Below are 25064 nucleotides of genomic sequence, written 5' to 3' on the forward strand. Positions count from 1 at the left end.
CTTCCGACTCTCTCCCCCATCCCACTGTGGGGGGAGTGAGCGAGCAGCTGTGTGGTACTTAGTTGCTGGCTGGGGGTAAACCACGACACTGAGGAAAAGACTTCCTAAGGTGAGAGTCAGGAAAGTCTGTTATTCTCAAAGGAAGAAGCAAGAAACTCCTCTGTCAGACTCTTCTGCATTTGGACAGCACAAAATCTTAGACCTGAGGGAAGCCATACCTGTCTATCCCAATCCATATTTCCCCCTACATCAGAACTGGTTGAAGCTCCTGTCCCCTCTGACAACTTAAGAAATAAGTACCTTTTTCTTTGATTTCTCCTTTAGGAAACCAGAGGGAAAATTACAACTTTCCATGGAACAAAAAAGTCCTTTTTACTCCACAGTCCTAATTTCCAAGAGCCTACCAAGATTTCTTGGGAAAAGCCAAGAGCTCCATCTTTGGGAGTCTGAATGGAGCTTCAGGGTCTGCCTGAGACATATGGGTGGAAGAGAAGGAGAGTGGATCATGGAAAGAATGATGTTGGTTGAAGAAATGAAAATGGCAATGCATTCACTTGGAAATATAAACACTTCTGTGCTCTCTAGTGGATGGGCTGTGTCTCTGTGTTTAGGAACTCCTTTGCAATTGAAGCACAAGGCCGCTTGGAGAAAAAAAAGGTCTGGAGGCAAATAAAGCTTTGAGTCCAACTAGATACGAAAGAACAAACAATCAGAGCAGATGACAAATGAAGGAGGGCATAGTTTCAGCCATTGCTTTAACAAGAATGCATTCTCTTCCTGAATAATGGTTAATTCAGCACTGTATCAACCCTGGTCTAGTGAATGACCTGACACCTAGAGTGCTCCTGAGACCTGGTAGCTGGTGGTGTCAGTTTAGAGGCAGTTTTGTAAGCTGCCTATAAATCCAAGCTGCCCTTGGGCCTCTTCTAGCAAGGAAACTGTGCCATGTCAGCTTTGTAAATAAGAGACAGGAGGGGCAAAGGCTAGAAAATGTGCCAGGGACACATGGCTTAGTAAATGCTTAAGTAGCTTCCATTTAGGATTCACCTGAGGTTTCTTTTTGAGAGCACCAGTTGTTGCTTCAACCTCAGGCTTGAGGCAGGTCCTGCATGTGAGTTTTTGTGGATGAACAGTGAGTTTAGTCTTGTCTTGTGGTCCTTTCTGCATTGTTTTTAGAGACTGATAGCGGTCCTTTTGAAGTCAAACAAGTACTATAAATGTGCTGAGGAGGAGGAAGAAAGGGGAGGTAGCTAGGTAGACAGATAAAAGCAGAGGTAGAAATAGAGGTAGGAGGAAAGCGTAGAAATAGAGGTAGGAGGAAAGCTGCTAACCAAACCAAAGCATACAGAGCTGCGTGGCTGGCTTTAGCAGGGAGCATGTCATGAACCAAATTAAAACTAAAGGCATGGTCCTTTACGATCCCTCATTTGCATCTACATTTTGTGCTGCCCCTCCCTCTGTCAGATGAACTGAGGATTTGGCAAGTTTCTTAAGAAGTTTTCAGACTTGTCATTCTCGTTGGATTATTTGCACTGACTTTTCAAACTGTTGAAATGATATTTTAAAAGCGGAATAATCCAGTTGGCATCATGCTAAGAAGTTAACAGCAGCAAATAAGAATAATAATAACAACCACAATCTGTTTAGTGTCAGTAGCCACATTTGGTAGCAAATAAATCTCTGGAGCATTTCAAAAAGCAATCTATCCACTCTCAGCTGTCTACCTACCCTATAGACATTACTCTGGGAAGAAAAACTCTCCATCAGATAAACTGGCAAAAGGCAGAACACTAAGTAAAGCCTGGCACTTGTGCTGCATGGAGAAAAGGAGGCCTGTTGGCCAGCAAGATGACTGGCCCTAAAATGTGAATTTCCTGGCTCATTGTCAGATTCAAGCTACCTTGGTTTGCTGTTTCTGAGATTTAATTCCTTGCCCTTCTTCTTTACCAATGATTTTTTTTTTTTTTTTTTTAAGTAGCTTGTTACATGCATATTTATCTACCTTCCAAAGAGGTGTTTCAACAAGTCCAGTGGAGTGGGTGGAAATTTAACATCTGCTTTAACCAAAAGAGCCGAGTGCACTTGGAGCATGAGGATGAGGGAAAATTTAAGCTGAGTATCAGGAGACATTTCCTATGGGTGAGGTCTGGTAGTCTGTGAAATATTCCCCCCTGAGAAGTGGTGGAAGCCTCTATGTTATTTTAAAAACCAGACTGGAAAAAGCAGTGAAGGATAGATTCGAGTTAGCAGTCCTGCTTTGGCTGAGAGTACAAACCCAATGACCTAACAGACTATCCCTCCTCGCCTCTCTCTGCCTGTTATGACTCTGATAGCTCCCCTGCATAACACAATGCAAATTCATCTTCATGTGCTCACATCTTCAGGACAAGAGCTTCTGCTAAGAGTGCTCATGAATTTTGCCGATTTTGCTGATTCCTTACTGCACAGGGAGAGTAATAGCAGGACCCCTGCTTCATAGGAATGATTCCCTTTGTTTTTGATGAGTGCTCGTGATTGTACATAGGGAAAGTGTTGGATACAGTTATCCTGTCTGCATACACTGTCTTTTTGGGTGCAGTTCAATAAGGGGCGTGGTGGCAATTAATAATTAGGTAAATTCTTGTCCACAGACAGACTCAGGCTGCTAAATACTATCCAGATGTGGAACACCCCAAAGTTATGGGAGTATTTGGATATGGTGTCTTGGACTGGAACTGTCCTTATACTGTATACAATTTGAATGGTAGATGAGAGAGATTTCTAGGGTAATTAAGAATATTTATCACCCATGAGATACTCCTAATATTTGTAGGCCTTCCTATAACTGAATTCTTGCTGTTACGAAGCAAAAGCTGTTCTTAAGAGTCAGACCTGAACTTGAACACATTACATACATTGAATCTTTTCTCCAAGCCTCTCTTGAACTTTGGAGAATTTCCAGCTAGGACACAGATCTGCAAAACTTAACTCCTCTGTTCAGAACTGATTTCCTATCATGCTGAATAAACGCTGAAAATTAACTGAAAGTCTCCTGAGGCTGTAATCCAACAGCATGAACTGGTGAAGCAAGAGGGGGGGAAACTCAGCAGTATCTTCTATGGGAAAGGACCCGGCTCTCAACTAATGATCTCAGGTAGTTGTACCCACATGGATTCCAGCTGCCTTTGTGGCTGGGCTCTTTGTGCTAAAATCAGTGTTTCTGTCAGCTCCTCAGTGGTTAGAATATAGCTTTGTGTGCTGTGAACACTTCTGACTGCAGCATGCAAAAAGCAACTGAGCTGCGTCTCTCAGCTGGATGAGGTCATTTCCATGAGCACACAGTGGGAGTGAAAAATCTCCCAGATGGGAAGAGGGTGTTTTACAAATGCTTTGCACTGATGCAAAATGACAATGCAATGCATTTAGGAACAAAGGAGCGGCTATATGGGATGGTGCTTACTGCATTCCCCACTCTGAACTGAAAACAGTTGACTCTCTAACCTGTCCCACTGTGGGAATGAATAACCTTTGTGAACACATGTTGAAGTCATTATAACAATTGCACACGACTTGTTGGTAGGCTATGTTTATTAGATGATAATCTTTAAGGGGGAAAAGAGAGAGGGCATTGGACCAAATTTTCAAAGAGGCTCACATTTGCGTATCCTCCGGAAACCACTCTTACTCCCTTGTGCATCCTTGCCATTCCCATCACTGGATTTGAACCAGCTGCAAGATCAATGACTGAGGAAAGCCAAAACACGTGACTTGCCCAAATTCCTATGGGCACTGCTTGGAGCTGATCAGTAACAAGATACAATGCAGGGAAACCTGAGTGTACTGCAGTGTAATAAATCTGCATTGCAATAACTTGGCTAATAGAATATGTCTGACTAGATTGACTGCTGCTGGAGAGGAAGAAAACAGGAGAATAAAACCTCTGATTTCCAGCAGTGGGGCACCTCCCCATTCCCCAGCATAAAGTTTAAGGTGAGCTCTATACACCAAAATGTTTACGACATATGTTAGATGCACCCTTTTTGCAGACTACTTGCAGATAAATTGCCTGTAGAGGGTTGCTAAAACCCTAACCAGCATCTCCGCTCTTCAAAATGAGATCCAAGCTCCAGTGGTGCAAGGTTGGCACTTGGATATGAATTGGGCATTTTCAGTCTTTTTTGAAACTGATAACTGCAGTGCTGCTACAAATAGCCCCAGACTGAAAAGAGACGAGAAGGGTATAGCACTTCCCAAAAGAGTTAAACCTGAGAAATAGGAGTATGGGATTTTTATTTTTTTTTTTCCTTTTCATTAAAGTGGTTCTACAGTAGTTAAGCTGTCCTCCTTTCCTGAGGACAGCTTAGTTTGTCCTGAATGCAAAAGATGACCTTTCTGACATTGGAGTGCCCTCGTACCACGCCCTGGATGATGTGACTAATATCTGTTTTGTGTGGCTTGTTTCTCTTAATCCACGAAAGCATTCACATATGCAATGAAGAGTTTTGCTTCAGTGAAGTATTCAGATGCTTGCTTGTTTCGTTTTGTACACTGCCAATCATTTGTATTAGTGAAGACAAACTGAAGAACAGCTGCCTGCCCTTGGGACAGATGGCAGAGAGGAAGAGTCTTCCCAGTTCCTGTGGGCAACTGTTGTGCAGCTTTGCATTGCACGTGACCTGATATCAGTGTAAATTTGACCTTCCACATCTGAGGCACTCTAATTCAGCCAAACACTTCTTGCAGGGCATCCCCTCCTTGTGAGGTGAGCATGCTGCCCTGCAGCAAGCCTGCCCCTGTGACCCATGCGCGCTGGCACACATCCATCTGCTGCACTGCAATCCTTGATCTGCCGAGGACAACTCTCCCTGGTGACACCTAGCAGCAATCTTCTTCCTATTTTCTCTCCTCTTTCTAAGGAAAGAGGATGCTATTTATTCCCTATGTTTCATATGCAGCGTGGGCTAAAGGGCCTGCCCCTGGAAGTGCAGTCGAGTCTGTAAGCACTTTACAGAAGCTAGCGACACCACCAGAAGAGATCAGGATCTTACTCTGGTCTAAGAAAGCAATGCAACCCCAAAACCCGATCAATCTGGTGGAAAATTCCCATTGCCCCATGTGGCTCCTTTCTACAGCACCTCCCTAGTTACGTGTTCAGTGGGACTCCCTCATGCACAGCTACTCTAGCAACATCTTGAGATCACAGGTTTGTGGACAGTTCTACATCATAGCCTCAGATGTGAAAACACTTCATACAGTTCTCCTGGAAACATCCTATGCAGTATAACACTGGACTGGACTTACCTTGATTGGAGAGTACCACTTCCGAGGAGAGGAAGGCCTGCGCATGTTGTTCGCAAGGTTCCTGGGTTCAGGGAACTCGTATTCCTGTTCTGGCATCTTGACTCTGGCATTCTTGGCTTTCTCTAACTTAGCGCCTTCTTCTGTGGAGCCCTTTTCTCCCCAGCGCACCTTAAAACATGGCATCAGGGCATATTACAATAGTAGCTGCTGTAGAGAGTTACACCCCTGCTGGAATAACTAGATCCTGGTCCATATTCCCCCAGTGTCCAAATCCAAGGTGAAGAGTGAGCCACAGGCTGTGAAGCTTGTTTCTAGACTAGAGCCCAAATTTTGAACTTCTCCTTCTTTGTGATTTATGAGAAATGTGAGAGTGAGGAAGGTTTTCTGAAAAACTAAAAACATTTCCGTGTAATTTGTATGGCAACACTGCCCCTGTATCCCAGGCATGGACCAGGATCTTACTGTACCAGAGGAAAAAGATAGTCCCAAACTTCAGGAATCTATGTTTGGCTCTCAAATATTCCTATATAAAAATGATCTGAGCTCAGATGTACAAAAGAAGCTTAAAGAAGCTTGTGCCAATCTCCTGAGTTTCTTTCTGGGTAAATTGCAGGGGGATATCACAGCTCAGTTCACAAATAAGACCTTCTGATACATGAACTGGTATCTAATTACCTCCATTCGTTTGATGCCACCAACTCCTCGTCCACCATAATAAGAGGCATCTACTGTTGGCCATTTTTTCTTTGGAAGGCCATCATCATCTTCCTCCTACAAAACAGAAGGAAGGGATTGCACTGTTAGGAAGCATGACTAGAGATGGAAAAGAATAAACAGTCACAGGCTATGCGGTCCTTTGAGTCTGCTAAAGCCAGTGCAGTCAAGTTTCTGGTCACTCACTGGTTATTTTCCAGAGGATGTACACTCATGAAAAGAAAACATTTCATGATATAAACACCACCACCACTTGAAAGGTACAGTCCAGCTCCAGCAAGAATGTGACTTTGCCCCCCTTCCCCCTTTTTTTTTTTTTAAGGAGATTATCTTTCATCATCTTTAAATTCAGGGAAGTAATTTGTTTCCAAGTTGCAAAATCATTGAAGCAGCTACCAAAATAGCACTCAGCATAGCTCAAGAGCTGGGGTCTTTTGGCTGCAAGTCTGGTTGATATGCTAGCCATGAGTGATGGTAGCAGGGACTTACCTCTTTGCCATCCCTTCACTTATGCCTGTGCTTAGGGAGAGAAAAGCTGCTGCTCTGAGGAGCGTTCCCTGACTCATGGCTCCCCATGCTGGAGGAACCCTCCAGGGCCCAGATAAATCATCGTATTGTAGTTCAGATTTGATGGAATGGGGGGAAAAGCAAGCAAGCAAGTCAAATTTGCTCCTGAGTGAAGGCAAATTAGGAGTACATTTGGAAACAACCCCAGCATGAATGCCCAACACGGAGATGAGGTTTTTTTTGGGATGAGCTGGCCAAGCGTAATAGGATGGAAAAGTCTAATGGAAAAGTTACAAGAATGGAATTAGCTCTTATAATGAACTTCTGCCTCTGCTGGGGAGGCTGCCCATGGAAGTCCATGTGGCTTCAGTGATTTTCATGGGCTTATGCCAGCAGAAAGTCAGGCCCTGTGTGAAAAATGAGACTTAAATTCTGTACAAATTTGAATGTGTTCTACCCTTACATACCGCAGGCAGAAACCTATGGTACATCACCATACACAAAGCTAAACGTGTTCAGGACAAATTAACAAATCAGGAAGGCGTCCTTAAGTTTATTTAAAATGAGCCTAGCTAAAGTTCTAGAGAGTCTATTCTATATATTCTATATTCTTTGTTGCACTACATAACAATTCCACATATGCTCTGACCTATATAGTGCCTTTCCCTTTAATTTCTACAGTTCAGGCTGTGAACTGGCAAAGCAGAAAAGCAGAGTTCATCAAAAACGTGAAGTATTTCCTGTGAAAAATGTGGAGAGAGATGAAAAATGGCTCCCTCTTTTTTTTCTTTCTTTAATTTTTCACAGGGATTTGGCAAAACTCCAGAACTTAGGAGCTTTCCAAAACTGGAAAAGCCAAAAATACTTTGAAATTGAACTCCCCAGTAGGAAAACTGAAAAACTGGGGGAAAAAAATCCAACACAAACTATGCTTCTCATGTCAAACAAAAACATTTCTCTTTTTCAAAATACACATAAATTCGGCTGCAACATTTGTCCTGATCTAAAGGAAGAGTGAACAATTGAGTCATAAATACAAGGTGGTTCTTTGTCGTAGCTGACCTCTTTCTCTTGCTCTGGGTTAGAGCTGCTGAGGCTAAAGAGCTGCAACCTAAGAACTTAATATCTCTGCATGAAGTTTTCCATGAGGACTTTTTCAAAAAATTGGAATCAAAGCCATCTAAATATTTTCCTTCAGCAATTCTCTTTCTCTCTTCAGTTTAGCACAGACTGGACTTCTCACAACAGGAAATACCAAGGTTTAGGAAATCTTCCCCACAAGCCCTTAAAAGCCCTGCAAGTCACTTCAATCTAAGATAGGAGTGTTTCTGCCAGAACAACAACAGAAACAGCACACGCACAAAAAGACAACAGTGGACACTTGAAAAACAAAGGAGTCACAAGCTTCCTTCAGGATGAGTCTGTTTACATGTTTTGAAGGGCATGGGAGGTTTTGCAATACAAGCAAGAAAAAAAAAATCCCACCAGTGATGTCCTACACGCTTGGCAAATGTCCTCACAACACACGTGAGTAGCTAAAGGAAAGCAACTGGAAACTTGGGGGTCAAGGTAGGGAGACAGCAGGAGAACAAGAAGGAAGAGGCATACAATCCTCATGTCCAGCATCCTAGCTCACTGCCCCATTCACAAGATCTGCGCCAATAAAACAGGGCTGAATTCTCATGTTACGGCTCAGTTTTGCCCATATTTTTCTACACTTTGCTACAATGGGGTTTTTGCCTGAGGAAGAACTGCATAAGGAACTTCAGCTCTGACCCAGCAGCAGTATAAAAAACAGCCCCGGAAAACTCAAGTGCATTTGAGGATGCTGGAAATTGACTGTACAGAACTTGGCATCTTTCCATCCCCAAAATCTGCTTTAGATGGAGCTAGAGTTTCTTTTAAAAAATAAGAAGCAGGAAGACAGAGCTACATTTCACAGTCAGAGATCCAGATTCATAACTGCTGGATTTCAGAAAACAAAGATCTGTGTTTATCTCAGAGTCCATGCCAGGCTGTGTATACTTCGACCCTGACCTGAGGGAACCTCATCTGTGGGTAACACAAGGATAATTCATGCTCCACTAGGGACATCTGAACCACTCAGGGTAAGAATTCAAACTAAATTTGGCCAGATATAAAAAAGTTTGGACAACTTACCCCTTTCCCCGCCCTTATAATTATTTTCACAGTTGTCTCTGCAATGCCTGAATCTTGTCAGAATTCAGCATTTTTAGAGAGCTCTGCCTGCACAAAGCGCTGTAAGACATGACAGGACAATCATTCCTCTGAGTAAGAGATGTTATCTAATTTTACAGCTGAGGAAACGGTGGAGGTGAATACGCCGTCCTCAAGGCTTCCGGCTCCTTACTGCCTCCTTTTTCTCCCAACACCAAACTTATTTCCAAATTGCATGGCCGCCTCTCAGATGCAGAAGCATTGTTACACTTCGAGGACACCTTGCTCAGTTCTCAAGAAACATTTCCCCCCTGCTGTGGCAGGTTTTGCTTGTTACATTATACTCTCCCGGGCATCTAAATTGCAACTGCATAAACTCATCGCTTTGGTTTTTCTCTCGTATCTTTGCCTGTCACTGGCCCAAGCCTGCAAACTATTGTCAGAAAGCACTCACAAGTCACAAGAGCATCAAAGAGAAGATGTTCTACTGGTGCTCTACACTAAGGAGCAGACTGAAGAAAGAGCTCAACTCTCACAAGGCACCAAAAAATTCACATATAATCTTATCCTCGAGACACAAATGCTTAGAAAACCAGCCTTTGTTGGTCTTACTGATCACAGAAACTCCTAGTTTATTTATGGTACAGATTCTTAAATATCCTGCCTGAACTTACATCCTCCAAGTGCAAAGCGCTGCATGGGCACAGGTAAGAGAGAACCCCTGTTTTGATGAAGATGAAGGAGAAAGGATGTTGAGTTATTCCCACTCTATAGCTCAGACACTGAGCTACAGGAAGATTAAATAAGGTCTTATAAGGTCAGGGGAATTAACACTGGCACTCCCATTGCAACTGTGATGTTATTAAACCCAACTTTCACAGCCTCTACGCTAACTGAGTTTGCTGTGCTAGGCCTGCCTAGATATTTCACACAAAATTTGGCCATAAAAGTCCACACCTTCATATGTAGTACCTACACCTCATCTGTTGCCAATAACATCCCAAATCTTTTTCTTTTAAATGCCTGTCTCTTGAAAGGTTCCTTTACTCCTCCCCCCATATTCTGCAACTCACTGTAAAAGGGGAGTAAAAGGGAAGGAAAAGAGCTGGCATACCACTGTGACCTGGCTTTATTTCAGGAATAACAGAATACATTTCCTGCCTTGGTGTCTACAAAAAATTCTTATCAGATCCTTTCTCTGGAGCTTATTCTGCTATCTCCCTAGCAAGGCTTTTCTGGAAGAGAGAGGAAAACAATTTGGAAAAGATTAATAAACACCAATAAGTGAGGGCGCAAGCAGCTCCTTGAGCAGATGAATCCCTGTTAGCCATTCTCTGGCCTCACAAATGTTCAGCTGTGGGAGAAAGAGATTAGTTCACAAAGATCAAACTGGTTCAAGCTGAACAGGTGGTTTCATCCATTGGCTTAACAATAGCTGTCATGCAGTGAGTTAAATTCCTCCTTTTCATGCTGGCCTCCCACGACAGTGATAATTACCCTTCAGCACCTCATGCCTGTGCTGCTGAATGGTCCTTTCTCTCCAGGACTTTCTTGTGCAAGTTTGCTTTGGTGTATGTGGGTAAGATGACAACAGACATAAGAATTATCCACTTACAGGCTGGTTGGTGGCTTGGCTCTGGTGCCATGCTAGGGGTGACTGTGGAGCTTGGGTGATAGAACAGCATGGAAAAAACGGGTCTGAGTGATGAGGAAAGGGCACGCTCTGGTCATCTGGTAGATCTCCTGCCTGGTTTTGCGAGACTTCAGGGAACTTCGTGTCCCTGAATCCCTTCTGTGTGAGAAAGTGCTGCCATGACAGACAATGAAGACACAGCAGTGTATTTTAGCATTGCCTGGTCTCTGTTTACAGGACAAGGAAGCAATGAGAAGACAGCGTGCCTCTTGGGGATACTTTGGAGGGCTCCAGTTTATGCACCCTCTGACTGCAGTCAGAGTCTGTCCTTCTGTGGGACTGACTAGCAGCAGACCTCTGGCACGGGTCACGTAGCGAACAGAAAATTGTTGGAAGCTGCAGAGCCCTGCAGGTTGGGTTTTTTTGACGTAGAAGATGGGTTGCTATAGTGAGACCACCTTCAGCCTCATGGTAAGCTTCTGGTCCGAGTTGAGTAAGAGTTGTTCCAATAAGCCCAGCCTGAAAGTGATGGGACACATGAATAAAAGCAGCTGTGTCTTCCTCCAACAGGGCTAGAAAAAGCCTTCCTATCCACTAGAGGTAGAAGAATGTGGCTTTGATCCACCCTCAATGACTAATAACAGGCCAGAAAGGTGCTCACTGGCTCCTGGAGGCATTCACCTCTTCCGATTGGCATTAACTCAATCTTTCCTGGCTGTAAGTAAACCCATCTGTCCTTCATCTGGGCTTAACCTCCTCTAGTATCCTGCGTTGTCTGAGGAGCACAGCGGTAAGTTGACGACATTTGCAATTTCTGAATGGATTAATTGGAAGTTTCTAGCCAATAATGATTTCCTTCACCAATAGTGAGCGTGCCTCCAATATGTCTCAAAAGGCCTTTAAAGTAGAGTTCAATAAAACCTTTGGCGGGTTTGACAGCAATGCTACTTTCCCTTCATTGTTACAGTATAATGCATTCTCCTTGCAGTGCAAAGACATATGGGCCTCAGCTCCCAAATCTGCTGATGCAAGAATTCCTCTTGTCTTTTTTTTGCCAAGATCTTTGGGAGAAGAAAAAAATCTTACTGTAACTGTAATGCTGCTGCTTAAGGGATTAGCACTCTTTCATACTGGAGACGAGCAGTTGCTAGGTTTTCTGCAAGGGAGAAAGCTATCTGCAACATGTAAGAAAAACGGGATTGCAGAAAATCAACTGCATCTTCTATTTGTTTTGAGCAAAAGTAGAAAATCTGGAGTATCCAACCTTCTGTGAAAGCATCATACTACTGCCAATCCCATTCTGTGGACCAGGCTCTAGAAGAGTAAATGGGACCAATGAAATGCATCTTTTCAGAGCTTCTGCTATTTTTTCCACTAGTGGGAAGCTCTTCTGTCTGGGAAAAAACACATAGTACAAGTCACAGCTTCAAGCTTTACTAATTTTTGAGCACTGCTCTGATGCTATATAGTTTCTAAAATAGCATAAACCATATTTTCTTTTTTAAGACACCTTTGGCTGCTAATTGTATAAGATAGCTATAGGATAATTGAGTATTGAGCTTAGGGGATGTGCTCTGGTGGAAAGTACATTTGAAATTATACCATCAGACTAGTCCCTACAGTGTTGGCACGTTGTTGTAACCAAAGCTCCCCACCCCAGGGTCCCAAAACGGTAAGAATAACAGCCAAAAGATTGTACAGATCTGCTCTTGTATTAACAGGGAAGCAGGTAAACTACAGGTAAGAGATTAATGCAATTTTTCAGGCACTGTGCAGTGTCCTACTCTGGATACAACCAAAGCCTGGACAAGTCTGCATTTAAAGCAGTCATCTATGGGGAGCAAGCAGAACAACATTCTGCTTCTAAACAAAGAGGATTTGCCCCACGTTCTCCACAGTACAAGACCAGGTTAGTTTAAAATAAAAAGCCAGTGGCAAATACATTGCTAAAGGAAAGCTGTGAAACAGACAGATGAATTGAGGACTGTTTCATCCAAAGAGCTGTACAGACTGTTCTTCTCTGTCAGAATCAGGGCTGAGAGAAAATATAATATGCCCACATATATCTTTACACCAGCTTAACTAAACTTAACCTGAGGCAAATATAACTGGTCTGCCGCAACTAGTTTATTTTGCAGCAACTGGTCTGCTTTTGCAGCACTTACTGGTTTGATAAAAGGCTTCCTTATACGTGAAGCACACCTTCCCTCTCAGCACAGAGATGTAATTTCCCCTTCCAGTCCTTGGCCAGTAAGCCAGTATCCCAGAATGATGTATTTAACTAATTTCAGCAATTGAATCCCTTGGCTTGGAGGCACGTGTGATGCAGAACACAGCATAGGCAATTTTAAGTTAATATTTTCCTTTTCATTCAGAGGATAGAAGCTAACAAAGCTAGTGGATTTACCTACAGCCCAAACAGAAATGTCTACTTAGGAAAACAGGCCAGATGCCTGCATATAGAGGCATGGGGAGCACTGGATCCAAACACAAATCTCCCTTGGGTCCAGGAATGTTCAGATTTGGAGTTTTGCTTCAGGCTTGTTTTGAAGTGCCACCAAGATGGAGGTTCTAGTACTAGCCTTGGCTCCAGCTGCCCTGAACTATTTCTCTGTGCCTAGTGCAGGCAGAAGCTAGGTTGGATTCCACCTCTGTAGCGTTGCAGAGGACTGAGCTTTAAGGGTGTCTGTCTGCCTTGGCACAGAGAACACTCACCGGGCCAGACTTTATGGAGAGCACAGAGGATCATTTCAGCATGCTTTTCCACTTGCAAGCTGAAGCAGGCAATGAATTTGTCTCCAGATGCAATAAGCAAGGCGAACTAACCAACCAAATCACTCTGAGCATAGATCTAAGTCTTCTCTTACTTGCATAGTTAAGAGGAACTGATCCAAACCCCAGTGAAGTCAATGGAAAAAACTCCCATTGACATCAATGCACCCTGAACACAGCCCAGTGACTTTTCAATGAAGTCCCACGTGCAAAACAGTGAAAGCAAAGAAGAGACTCATTGTGTGCTGAAAGCAGAAGGACATAGAAGGAGGCAGATGAAAAACTGGGCATATTTCTGGGGAGAGTCTACTAATTAAGTAATAGTGACATAGCTTTAAACCATTTGTTGCTAGATTAATCTAAAAAGAGTAAGCAGAATTAAGATGAAGTTTTAATGTTGCTTTACCATTTCTCTCCATTAAAACTTCCCTGGCTACTGCAGCTCTTCTGATATCAAGATGATTTTACATTTGCCCAGAATCTGGTCCACTGTCTTCAGACACAATGTAAAGACTGTGGGCTTCCTTTGCTCACAGCAACTGTAGTCCAAGGGATCAGCATTGTGAGTTACTGCTCAGCTGCCAAGAGCTGTTATATATGCTAAACCATCAAAATCATTACCGTGCCATTCCAGGAAGGCAGTTAAGCATATGTTTAGGTTCCATTAACTTAAAAGTTAAACATACGCCTAAGAGTTGTCCTTTTTGTGAATCACAGCCAAACTCTGCAGTGCTGTTCTGACCGAGTGGAAGTATTGTCTGCCTCTGTCCTCCTTCCCTACCTGCTCCATGGAGGCACTGTATACATAGATCTACAGTCACTCTTAAATAAATAAGACACACACCTCTACCTCTGTAGAAAGCAAAGTGAGCAGAGCGAAACACACATGGCACACATCAGCTAAAAAGCCCCTAGTTTAGCTAGAACACTATTGACTTTAAGGCTACAGAGTGAGCACAAAGGTTGAAATGGTCCATACTCTGCCATGCAGCAGAATCACAACCTTTTGTGAGGAGACTGAACAAAATCTTGTCCTAAACATTGAAGAAATCAAGTTGCCAGTGCTACTCACCTCGCTGTCTTCTGCAGGGGGTGGGGGAGGCTCTTTGATGATCTAGAAGGATCAAAGAGAAACAGAATAGTAAATCCATACTTCCATACTTGTTCCTTAGCACAATTCAAGTGTCACTTAAAAAACACCCAAGCAACAAAACAACAGGATATGCCACTGTGAACATCTCTGCGTCATTACAGGGTGACTATGTGTGCTACTGGTGTCACAGTCACTGAGAGTAAGAGGGGAAATAGGAGGCGTCCCAAATCCCTGCCATACAGACGTTTCCTAATTACAGCTCCAGACTCATATTGGTCATTAGGTGACCCCTGCCCTATATAAGGTAACAGCAAATTCAAAGTCATGTATCTTTGATTCTCTAGCCTCCTAATCCCAGTAGGAGCCACAGTCAGTGCTGGGTCTAAGCAACAGATAGCAATCACTGTTTCACCTGAACAACCATGCTAAAAATCAGCGTCTCCTTCTACTGGCCACTGCACATGCGTACAGATCTTGCCTCAAAAAATTTACAGTCTGAACAAAGACTGGAAAGTGAAACGAAGGTTAAGTAAAATGCCCTGGAGACATTGCAAAGCAGTAATAAACCCCCAGCCTCTGTCTCCCAGGCCTGTACTTCATTCCAGAAGGCTATGCCACCTCATGCTCTCATGAAAAATGCTTTTTACATTATCAGGCTAATATAGTTCACTCTCATAAGGTTTTAAAAAAATATAAAAATATATATATACATTTGATTCTCTCCCAGGGTTTCTAATAAAGCAAGCAGGGCGAGGTTCTAGACTGGTCCAGGATATTCTCCATAGAAACAATTTAAGTTTATGTGGGCGTGAGGCTATTATTTCATGCAAAAAGTTTGCATCTAGGGCTCGGCAGGCAGTTGGCTATTATCACAGCCCTCCACTCCAAGAGCAACAGAGAGCCTTCCAAAGGGAAAGCAGTTGCATACAGGCACGTCAAATATCTCTCCCTTACACGAGACGCACCCCAATGCACAGCCATTGCAGTCAACAGATTGAATTCAGCCAGTCACGTCAAGGCAATTGCCCCAGGGATGGATTTTCTGCAGTAGTTTTAAGTCCATCTGGATGAGGACAGCTCTTTACACACCAGGCCATGAGTCAGATGCTGTCAGGGTGCTGAGCGCCTGTGGAGATAGCACTGAGTGTCCTCAGCTCCTCTCAGGACTGGCTGTAGAGGCTGCCTAGGCATAGGGTACAGATGTGTAGGCTTAAAAATTACCCTTAAAAAAAAATAAATCACAGTCCCAAACAATAATAGCTTGGCTGTTTAAATGCAGAAAGGGAAAATGACAATCACATTAAAGGCCCTGAAGATATAAATATTTACAACAATTCATCTCACTCGTGTTTTTCCTTCTCTGATGAGCTCACTGTTTTTATTTTCCTCTGCAAACCCCAAGTCATGCAATGTGGCCATTAATGAAGAGCATATGCCTCTGGCTAAGGAGGAGATCGGGGCTGGATCAGTCCTTTGTTTGTATCTCAGCCCAGAGCAATGATGGTTGTAGAGCTCTGCCACTACCTGTTCCTGGGCAGCAGGGCTTTTTTTTGGTGGCTTACAGTGCCCTCGAGGGAACCTCTGCTAAAGAATCTTTGTGCTTTAGGAATCAACATTGAATCTTTGTTTATATGCACAGAAGCACAAAGCACACGTGGAAGCATGAAATGACATTTGAGGAGCATGGTAGGCGCACCTGCTGCCCTGCTCACAACATCGCTCATTCTGACATAGCAGAACTGTGGGTCAGGCTGTGGCTGTGAAGCCACTGACCACATTAGGGAGAAAGGGCGGGGTGATGCCCCAGAGGAGCTCAGGCTGACTAGCAGAGCTGGTGAGTGTCTGATACAGCATCCATCTCTCTGTCTACCCAGCTTGTGCTTGCAGCTCTGGGGGATACCAGCTCTTCCCCTGATGGAAAGCAAATCATGAGAAGCGGATGAAAAGTTGTCTGCATCAGAGTATTGCTCTGTGGAAGGGAAATCATGGGTATCAGTATGGTTTATTCAAAGTGCTGCTCCTTGGTTTAAGAAGATGGAGACAGCATAATCTCTTACATGTCTCTTGACACAATAAATACTGACTCGGTGTGTACAATGCACCAAAATACATAGAAGACTTTCCTAGCCACGTTTTCAGATACATTTTGGTCAGTGTGAGGGGTGACACTTGTCAAGAGACCTCCTTTTGAGCCAAACCCCTTAATCCAAACCCACTGGACGCTGAGAAATTTCAGATATCTGATCCAAAATATACTTATTGGAAGTGGCCTTATTCCCTCCTCTAACATTACTCTGGTGGAACATCATGGGTTCCAGTGGAGTTTCTCTCATTTGCATTGGCATGAAACATCAGGATAATCTGTCCAACATATTTGGTCCAGCTAAGCATTCGAACACAGCTTCTCAGCCAGTATCACTAGAAACTCTCGAGATTACAGACTTGGAAATGAAGAGATGGCTGTGTTTTTCATACTTTTGCATTCCTTCTCATAACATATGCACACACATACACGCAAACTAACTGATTTCTATAAACAGATCAAGTTTTTTCTATCACAGTCCAAGAGAAAAAGAAAGAAATTCCTTCAATTGTTAAGTGCTATGCACTTCTAAGAGCAACTGAACACCCCATAAGTTGGCAACATAGATTGGTTAGTTTGGACAAGTCCGGAGGTGGGGAGAGTTTAGTCTTTGCCTTTGAGCCTGTACGAACTTTCAAAGTTCAAGCCTTACCAAAAAAATGTATTTTCTGTCTCGCTGCCCAGGTCTGGAAAGGCTTTTGGTCTACAAAAAGGAGAAATCTTTTCCTTCTCCATTTTGGATTCTTATAGTTACAGCTGTATATGCACAAGACCCTCATTCAGGGATACTGGAGGCAGCGAAGCAAATGGGATCTTTGTGCCATCTCACAAAAGAGCCGAATGGCAGTGCCTTACACCTGCTCATTTTGCACAAATAGAAACAATTACTCAAGTACAAGAAAGAAAATGCCATTACAGGGAACTCGGTGAGGATTGAGCCCACACTGGCACAGAAGACTTGAGTCCGCCACGTTTTGTTCTGGGCTGCACCTCTCGCTTTCCTTCTGCCCCGCCAGATGACACACATGGACCTGCTGAACGCGATCAGCTGGGAGCATGCTTGGCCAAGCAAAATGCTTAGGCTAGTTTAGCTTGGCAAGGCTGAAGTGTTTGTTCATGTGTGCTGCAATTGTTTTGATAACCCCAAGCCATTTCTGTGATTGCTGCTGCAACTGTATCTCCTGTCCCTGTGTTTGAAAGAAGAAAAAGATGATCATTCAGCAACTGTGTTTGCTCACTAGGTGAGGAATACATGAGGGCTTCTACATCATCGCTGTGCTGTAAAAACCTTACAACGCGGTCTTTTGTTTTCAAGTAGCAAAGGCCTGTGGGATGGAGAGGTGGCCATTGGCTTTTCTTGGCAGAGGAAGGAACTTCGAGAGTAGTTTTCAGCACTTCTACATACTTAGCTACGGAAAATTCAGGACAGTAAAGTAATTCTTTGCCTTTCTATCACCTTTCATCACAGATCTCAACATGCATGTGACTGACACAGGTCTCTGTTAGCTGACCCACCCTGATGTCACAGATGCATGGAGGAGCAGCTGTTTCTGATGAATAACCCAGTGTAAAAGCAGAGGAATATTATTAGCCACCTCCTAGAAGTTTAAAAGCATTGGAGAGAACAGGTTTTCTGTTGCCCTGAAATTTCCGTAGCCATTCAGGCATAAGAGAGCACATGTTGAATCCAAATTTTGCATATTCCAGGAATGTGTCTAGGATGCTTTCCATCTTGGGAGACCAGATAACTCCACTAGTTTACAGTGTCCAGCAAGCACATACTCAGTAACTCTCCCTGGAGTTTTATATGATAGATAGGGGCAATATGTTTCTTGTCAGCAAAGTGTATCTGCTTTAAGATGGAACAGATCATCATTTAAGATGAGGGCTACATGATAAAACAGTACAAAATAAGAAATAAAAGACTTCACCTCTAATTAGGACTAAAATTTGCGAAGGGAGCATGCAGTTAACTGAGCAGATTTTTTGTCCTTATTTACCTTCACTCTTCTGGAAAATACAGAATATCTATTTTTGCTATCCTAATAAGCAGGGTTGGTTTTTTTTTATAGCACTAACTGTGACCCATCTGACATCTTTTTTTTTCCCCCCCCCTTACATATTTATAGTTTTGACCTCCTCTAAGTCCTGTGACAGAGTTTCATAGTTTAGTTATGAGTTGGGTAAAGAAACATTTCCTTTTTATTTGTTTCATATCTGCCGTGACTTCTAAGTACCCATTAAATCCTTGGAGATTCGGTCTACACTTCAAAGTTTCTAATACAAGCAGGAGCCTGTCCCTATTTCTTCATCTGCGGTACAATACATTCTTCTTCCTAGACATAGTAGTAAGAGGTAAATGAAGTCCAATAAGAAAGCTAACTCATACTTTTAAGTCAACCTCTCTTGTCAGCCTGGAAGCAGATCCCAGGAATCTCAATTTTAACTCATTAAAACTGGGAGATAAGGCTGTTTCACACCTAAGACTTCAAGCTGATGTGCACAAACCACATTCAATACAGATCATAGCACAAGTCAAAATCATCCACTTATGAAAGACATGACATCATGGAAAAAAAAGCCCTCCAATTAACTAACTCTGGTACAGTTTGCAACTGAATGGGGCTGACATGCAGTTCTCCAGGGAATGCATGAAAAAAATGTAGCATCTGCAAAGGTCATTCCTTTTCCTAGGCTATTTCACTTACAGATAAACAAGGCCAGAACCAGTGGCGTCTGCTCCAAGTCTCTGACCCACCTTTGTTGGAAGACTATATAAATGAAGTTCCTTTTCTGGACTAAAGAAAAGATCATAGATACTTTCAGCTATATGCAGACGCCCTTGCCCTCACTCGCTGATTGCTAGTGAATTTTCTGGTTAAGTAAGACTATATCCTAAAGACCTATTTCTCCTTAGCTGGGCTGAGCCAACTTTCTTTGGAAGAGGTGAGAGGCAGCCAGGAAAAAAAACAAAGGAAGAAGTCATTTTTATTGAGTTGATTACTTCCCATGCAGGACTGGGGCAAAGAACAACAGTGCCTCCTCTGTGTTAAGTATCTGTTGTGGTCTGGAACAAAGGGTGCTGAAGCTGGTCAAATTAATATAATTGCCCTTTGGATCTGGCCTTAAGGAAATGCATTAGCAAGTAAAATGGTTTGGGAATCTGAAGTCTAGGCATGTCATCTACAGGCAAATGGCTACCTTCCTAACTTTCAGAGGGCAATGCTTAGCACTTTCCAAAGAGGGAACTCCATGGAGATCTTTCCTTTTGGACACCTCATAACTGACAGACACTTTGGAGAATTTGGCTTTAACTTTTTGGTAATGACACATCACTGCAGCACATCAAAGCACCCTAGTTCAGTGCCTGGCACACACATTGTTCTTTTAGCCCATTTCTCTACCTGGGCTGCTGTAGAGCTGGATGGTATTAGCCCAGGCAAAATGCCTCTGCTGTGCTATTTTCAGGATCCATGCTAGCCTGTTTAAAGATGGCCAGTTATAGGGCATTATATCTGTATCTAAACTCTCCTGATCTGACTGACAGGAGGCTGAGAGGAACAGTGAACTGCTGCAGGTATTCTGGATGATTAATAAGACTGTCTTTATCTTTCTGCTGCCCTTTGTGCACAGCAATTGCAAAGTCAGGTTCTATTATTTACACTACTTTAAACCTACAATAACAGTGCTACCTCCAAATGTTTTGGATTGACTGTGCTATAAATGAAGACACTCATTTGCGGCAGCATGCATGGATTCAGAGCTTGGATGTTACACACCACATTAAGCTCCAATAAATTCAGTGAAACTGTACCACATTATACTAGGGGAGTGCTTGCCTCAATAGCTCAGATCCAAACCAAAGGCAGGGACTGCGGGGTCCACAAGCAATTTCTGCCTGCACGTTTGTGTCTTTCTCTTGGTTTGTCTCAATAATGTTTCAGATGATTCATGACTCTGCTCTCCCTTCTCCCAAAATCATCATAACTGCAGAAGAAAACCCCTGTGCCTCGTGTGCACATGGGAGCGGGTGGGAATCAGAATACGTGGACCTTTAAGTAATCTCCATCAAGCCAACATGCACCATGTAATTTTATGACTCTTCAGAGTTGCTGTAGAGTCTATGCATTTCCTCCCCTCCTCTTCCTCTAGTTTAGCCATGATTTTCATGTGGCTTTAATATATATTTTCTGTATTTTCTCCATCCAGCTTTTTGTTTCCAAAACTTCTGGTCAGCTGCAGTACGGACTGAGAGCCAAACAAATTGCTGGGTTCTTCCATGCTTCCTTCCAGAAAGCAGCTTTAAAGTTAAAACTGGTGTTAGATGCCTAAATACCAACACCTCATTTATATGCCATCCACACCCCTCTATTTAAAAAAGCTGCAGTACAAAAATGAGTAAGATGGTGCATATATTTTAAGTGGGCAATCAACACAGACCAGCTTCTCATTCCCTCAGGCCACACTATATGGATACATAAGGGAGGCAAAGACTCATGTTTACCTCAAAACTGTAAGGAGATGGGATGTACGAGCATGTGGGGAAATGCTTTGAGTCTCAGTCTCAGCTGCACCAGGGAGATATTTCCACTCATATCCTCTGCATTTTATCCCCTGGATTGCCCTAGCTAAGATTCAGCCCAAGGCTTGGGGCAGGCTGACTAGCCACCACTTCAGCTATGCCAGGGCTAATCTTTCATGCAGATCCTGTTCAGGTGCAAAGCATGGCCCAAACATAACTTGCTCAGCCTGCCAATTTTAAGTGTCTACGGGAGACACATGTTCAGTGTGGTCCTGCGCATTGGCACAGGGAAACTGTCCCAGCATAGACAAGCCTTCCAACTATTGTATTAATTAAGTCTTCATTATATATCCAAAAGACTTTAAACAGCTCCATTTCCAAGCCAATCTAACAACATGCCTGCAAAATCCTCCTTAAGACAGTTTTGGAGGCTTATTATCTATTTGGCTTACATCCATATTAAAATCTATTTGGTTTGCATCAATATTAAACCTAAGCCTTATGTTGGCCTCCTACCCAGAACGCTTTCACCCTTGGGCACCTAAATAGCCTTTTGCACGCACAGTTACTACTACGATCGCTCAGACTCCTTCAGGTTATGCTGTGTTCAGGAAAGAGGAGGAATGGGAAGACTACAGCAAAATGCCCACTAACATCAATGAGGCTAGGATCTGGCATCTGCTGTTTTGCAGATATGTTCTGCCCAGGAAAAGTGGGGTTGTCCTGCTATAGATGTCTTTGTATTTGCCATCATTCTTCTAACGTGTACAGTGTTGGGTATGTCAGCTTAGCAGAATTATCTTTCTTTGTTTTCTGTTGTTGAATAAACATCCTTGAAACCTTTTGAAAGGTTAGCACCTGGCTCCCATGCTTTTGTAATATCCCCCCCACAGATATCAAGGGAAATTTTGCCTGTCCTGGTATCAGGCACAGCAAAGACCTAATTATTGTTCTGATCCACTAAGCAACAATTGCATCTACTGTAAACTGAGTGGTAAATTCCAGACTTCATCCCAGAATACTTCTGAGACCAATAAACTTGGATACACTTGGAAAGAGCATTTCTTTATGGGTGCATGCCAAGGAGATACTGGGTTCCAGATGAATCTCCAGAGTAAGTCTATTGACTTCAGTCCATTTACTCCAGGGATGAAGCTGGCTTGGTGTCTTTCCTGAAGAACTGCTGGATAATGATTCCTATTTAATTAAAAAGCATGCCAAAAGGAATTTCAGGGTTTAGAAATGTGCTTGTCACTCAAACAAATTTATACTTGGTAAGAAAAAAAGTTTGTTTTTTTTCTTTTTCCCTGGACACATACACAATTACCTCTGAAACATCCCTGGGCTTGAATCCACAGCAGTGTCTCTGGGTCTGCGGTTTGATTATTAGAGGTTATTGCTTGCCTGCCTCTCTTGTCTGTTGTGCAAGCCAGTTCCTCTGCCCTTAATTCACTCTGGGCTTCTGACAACACTGCATTCCTTAATGTGCCATTACCAAACTAGTAAATAAGCACTGCTCTGCTCTTTCTCCCTACCCCTAAGCCAACAGGCTGGGTACTCCTTTGTGGATTTATCTTTAATTTTACAGAATCTTTGGGTAAGCAATACACAGTAAGGTATCTTAGCTGCTGATCTACTGCCATACATACTGGACTGCCATCCCAGAGAGACGGAAGAGATTTCATACAGGGTCTTGAATTAAAATCTTCCCAGCAAGTAGAGGGATGTGTTTGACTTACATTTGGAAAATATCAGTGAGATAGCAATTACCTCTGAAACATCCCTGGGCTTGAATCCACAGCAGTGTCTCTGGGTCTGCGGTTTGATTATTAGAGGTTATTGCTTGCCTGCCTCTCTTGTCTGTTGTGCAAGCCAGTTCCTCTGCCCTTAATTCACTCTGGGCTTCTGACAACACTGCATTCCTTAATGTGCCATTACCAAACTAGTAAATAAGCACTGCTCTGCTCTTTCTCCCTACCCTAAGCCAAACAGGCTGGGTACTCCTTTGTGGATTTATCTTTAATTTTACAGAATCTTTGGGTAAGCAATACACAGTAAGGTATCTTAGCTGCTGATCTACTGCCATACATACTGGACTGCCATCCCAGAGAGACGGAAGAGATTTCATACAGGGTCTTGAATTAAAATCTTCCCAGCAAGTAGAGGGATATGTTTGACTTACATTTGGAAAATATCAGTGAGATAGCAGGATCTCCAAGTGGGGACTAAGAGGGAATGTGGGAGGTAAAGAAGGAGAGAGAGCGAGGAAATGCTTTTATCTACAACAAACTTTTTAAGTACAGAATTTAAATCTGGAAAATATTAAGCTTATAAAGTTTCATGTGGACAAGAGACTCCCTATCTCTGCTGCACCGCCTCGTTTATCTGGACTGTATTTCTCACACTTCAAGAACACTGTTATATGACCACTATCCTCATATCATTCCACTGCAGCAGACCCATACCACCCTCTCCAGGCATAGCTCCATATTCCCTTTACTTCATAACCTGCTGCTTTTATTCATGCCTTTTTCCTATCAGCTTCATCTTTCTGCTCTAACAAAACCTTAAAATGGCAGCATCACTTAGAGCCTTTCCTTGTATCACCTCAATTCTCCACCAAATCCCAGTGTAAACATCTGTACAGCACACATCTCCATTGACTTCTATGCAGATGTGCCAACAAAGAAGTTGACCCAGCTTCTCTGGGAAAGTGCCATCTAGTTTAGACAAATAACTCTGAGCAACCTACCACACTGCTAATCCTTTGTCCATTTTTAGAACTGATTTTTTTATTGTTCTGAAAAGTCCAAATAAATATTTTTTCCCTTCTGGTTTTCATCTCAGGACAGAGGTGTCCAACTACTGTGAAAAGAAGCGTTTTACCCCTAGCATTTCCCACCAGAAACAGAAATGGACAACTAAGATTTTTCCTGTGAGATTTCCACCCTTGTTCTGGATAGAGATATACATCTCACTGCAAAGACTCATCCTCAAATGTGACTGCTGCTGCAGTTTGTGGCTCCAAAGGTCTCAGCACCAGATCGTATGTTTGGTACAACAAGGTGCAAATTTACAACACTGGGTAAGTGATTTAAAATCAGGAATAATGATAGTGACCCAGAAACTGGGGTCAGTTTGGGTAGTCTTAAAAGAAGCATCTGAAACATTACACACAGCCAGTCACCAAAACCGGACTCCAATTCTGCTGACATTTGTACATTCCTAATTCCTCTTCTATATTTGCAGCACAAACAAGACCCAAAGCAAGAGCAGAGCTTCACTGTATTCCACAATAATCAGCCTTTGCTCTGATCTTCATTGGAAAAGGCAGCCCTAGGGGATGATCAACAGAGATGTACAGGGGTATGACACGTCCTTGCAGACAAACAGCAGGGTCACGTGCGAGAGAAAAGCTTGTCTTAAATCCTGTGATTTCCTTCTTGCCTCCCTTGACCTCTTCCTTCTCTCCTGTTTTCTTCTGATTTCTGTCTGCCTTTTTAAATTATTAACTCTGTGACTGTGCTTTTTAATGCTGCAGAACATTTTGTGAAAAAGCATGGAGGAAAGATAACGCTCAGTGAACCATAGTCATACTTCTACTGATACTGTCATTTGGATATTTTAAAGTGCTTTTCAGACATGGTGAGCCAGGAAAAAAGTTAATCTTGCAAAAATTTGCACACTTAGAAACGTCTTTTCCTTGTACCTGAGGCAGAACAAGGATTCCAGCCGGAGTTCAGCATGCCTGCCCTTCTATAGGAGCCCTCCAGCATCGAGATACTGACACAGGGGTTAGAAAAATCCAGAAGAGCCATTCCTTTCTAAAAAGGCATAGCAACTAATACATTTCTGCAAACCATTTCCATTTTGTGACCAATAAATAAGACTAAAAGGCTCCTGACAAGGTCTGTGTGTTAGCAACATTGCTATTTCATGGGTATAATCCAAAAGTCAGGCAGATGAAATAAAAGCACAAAACAGTGCCAGCAATGGAAGAAATACTGTCTTGTTCAATGACCTATCTCCTATGCTTCCTTACTGGAAAACCTTGCCTCCTTCCCACTCATTTCTTACATTCAGGCAACACTGAATTGCTGTTTTGTATTAACAATTTCTGTCACTTACCACTGTGCAGCAAAGAGGCCAGAACCACCAGAGAAGAACCAACGCCAGCAGGAGGAAGAGAATCAACAAAGCAATAGCCAGGATGGTCCCATCTGACTAGAAGAGAAACACAGAGAACATGTGAGCACCACTAACACAAAACTCTCCTCTCCAC

At 42.9% G+C, this 25064-nt stretch overlaps 1 protein-coding gene across 1 annotated transcript in view; it reads right to left on the reverse strand.

The window, feature by feature from the left end:
• The window catches only part of ANTXR1 (anthrax toxin receptor 1), a 107156-nt gene that overhangs the window by 23085 nt on the left and 59007 nt on the right, over positions 1–25064 (reverse strand). The window contains exons 13-16 of the mRNA XM_009273801.1: positions 24911–25006; positions 14157–14198; positions 5956–6051; positions 5281–5448 (exon numbers count right to left, since the gene is read on the reverse strand). Coding sequence (XP_009272076.1) covers positions 5281–5448; positions 5956–6051; positions 14157–14198; positions 24911–25006 — 402 coding nt within the window. The remainder of the gene's footprint in view (positions 1–5280; positions 5449–5955; positions 6052–14156; positions 14199–24910; positions 25007–25064) is intronic.

This window comes from Aptenodytes forsteri, unplaced genomic scaffold (assembly GCF_000699145.1).
Source record: "Aptenodytes forsteri isolate BGI_AS27 unplaced genomic scaffold, ASM69914v1 Scaffold127, whole genome shotgun sequence".
NCBI classification, from domain to species: domain Eukaryota; kingdom Metazoa; phylum Chordata; class Aves; order Sphenisciformes; family Spheniscidae; genus Aptenodytes; species Aptenodytes forsteri.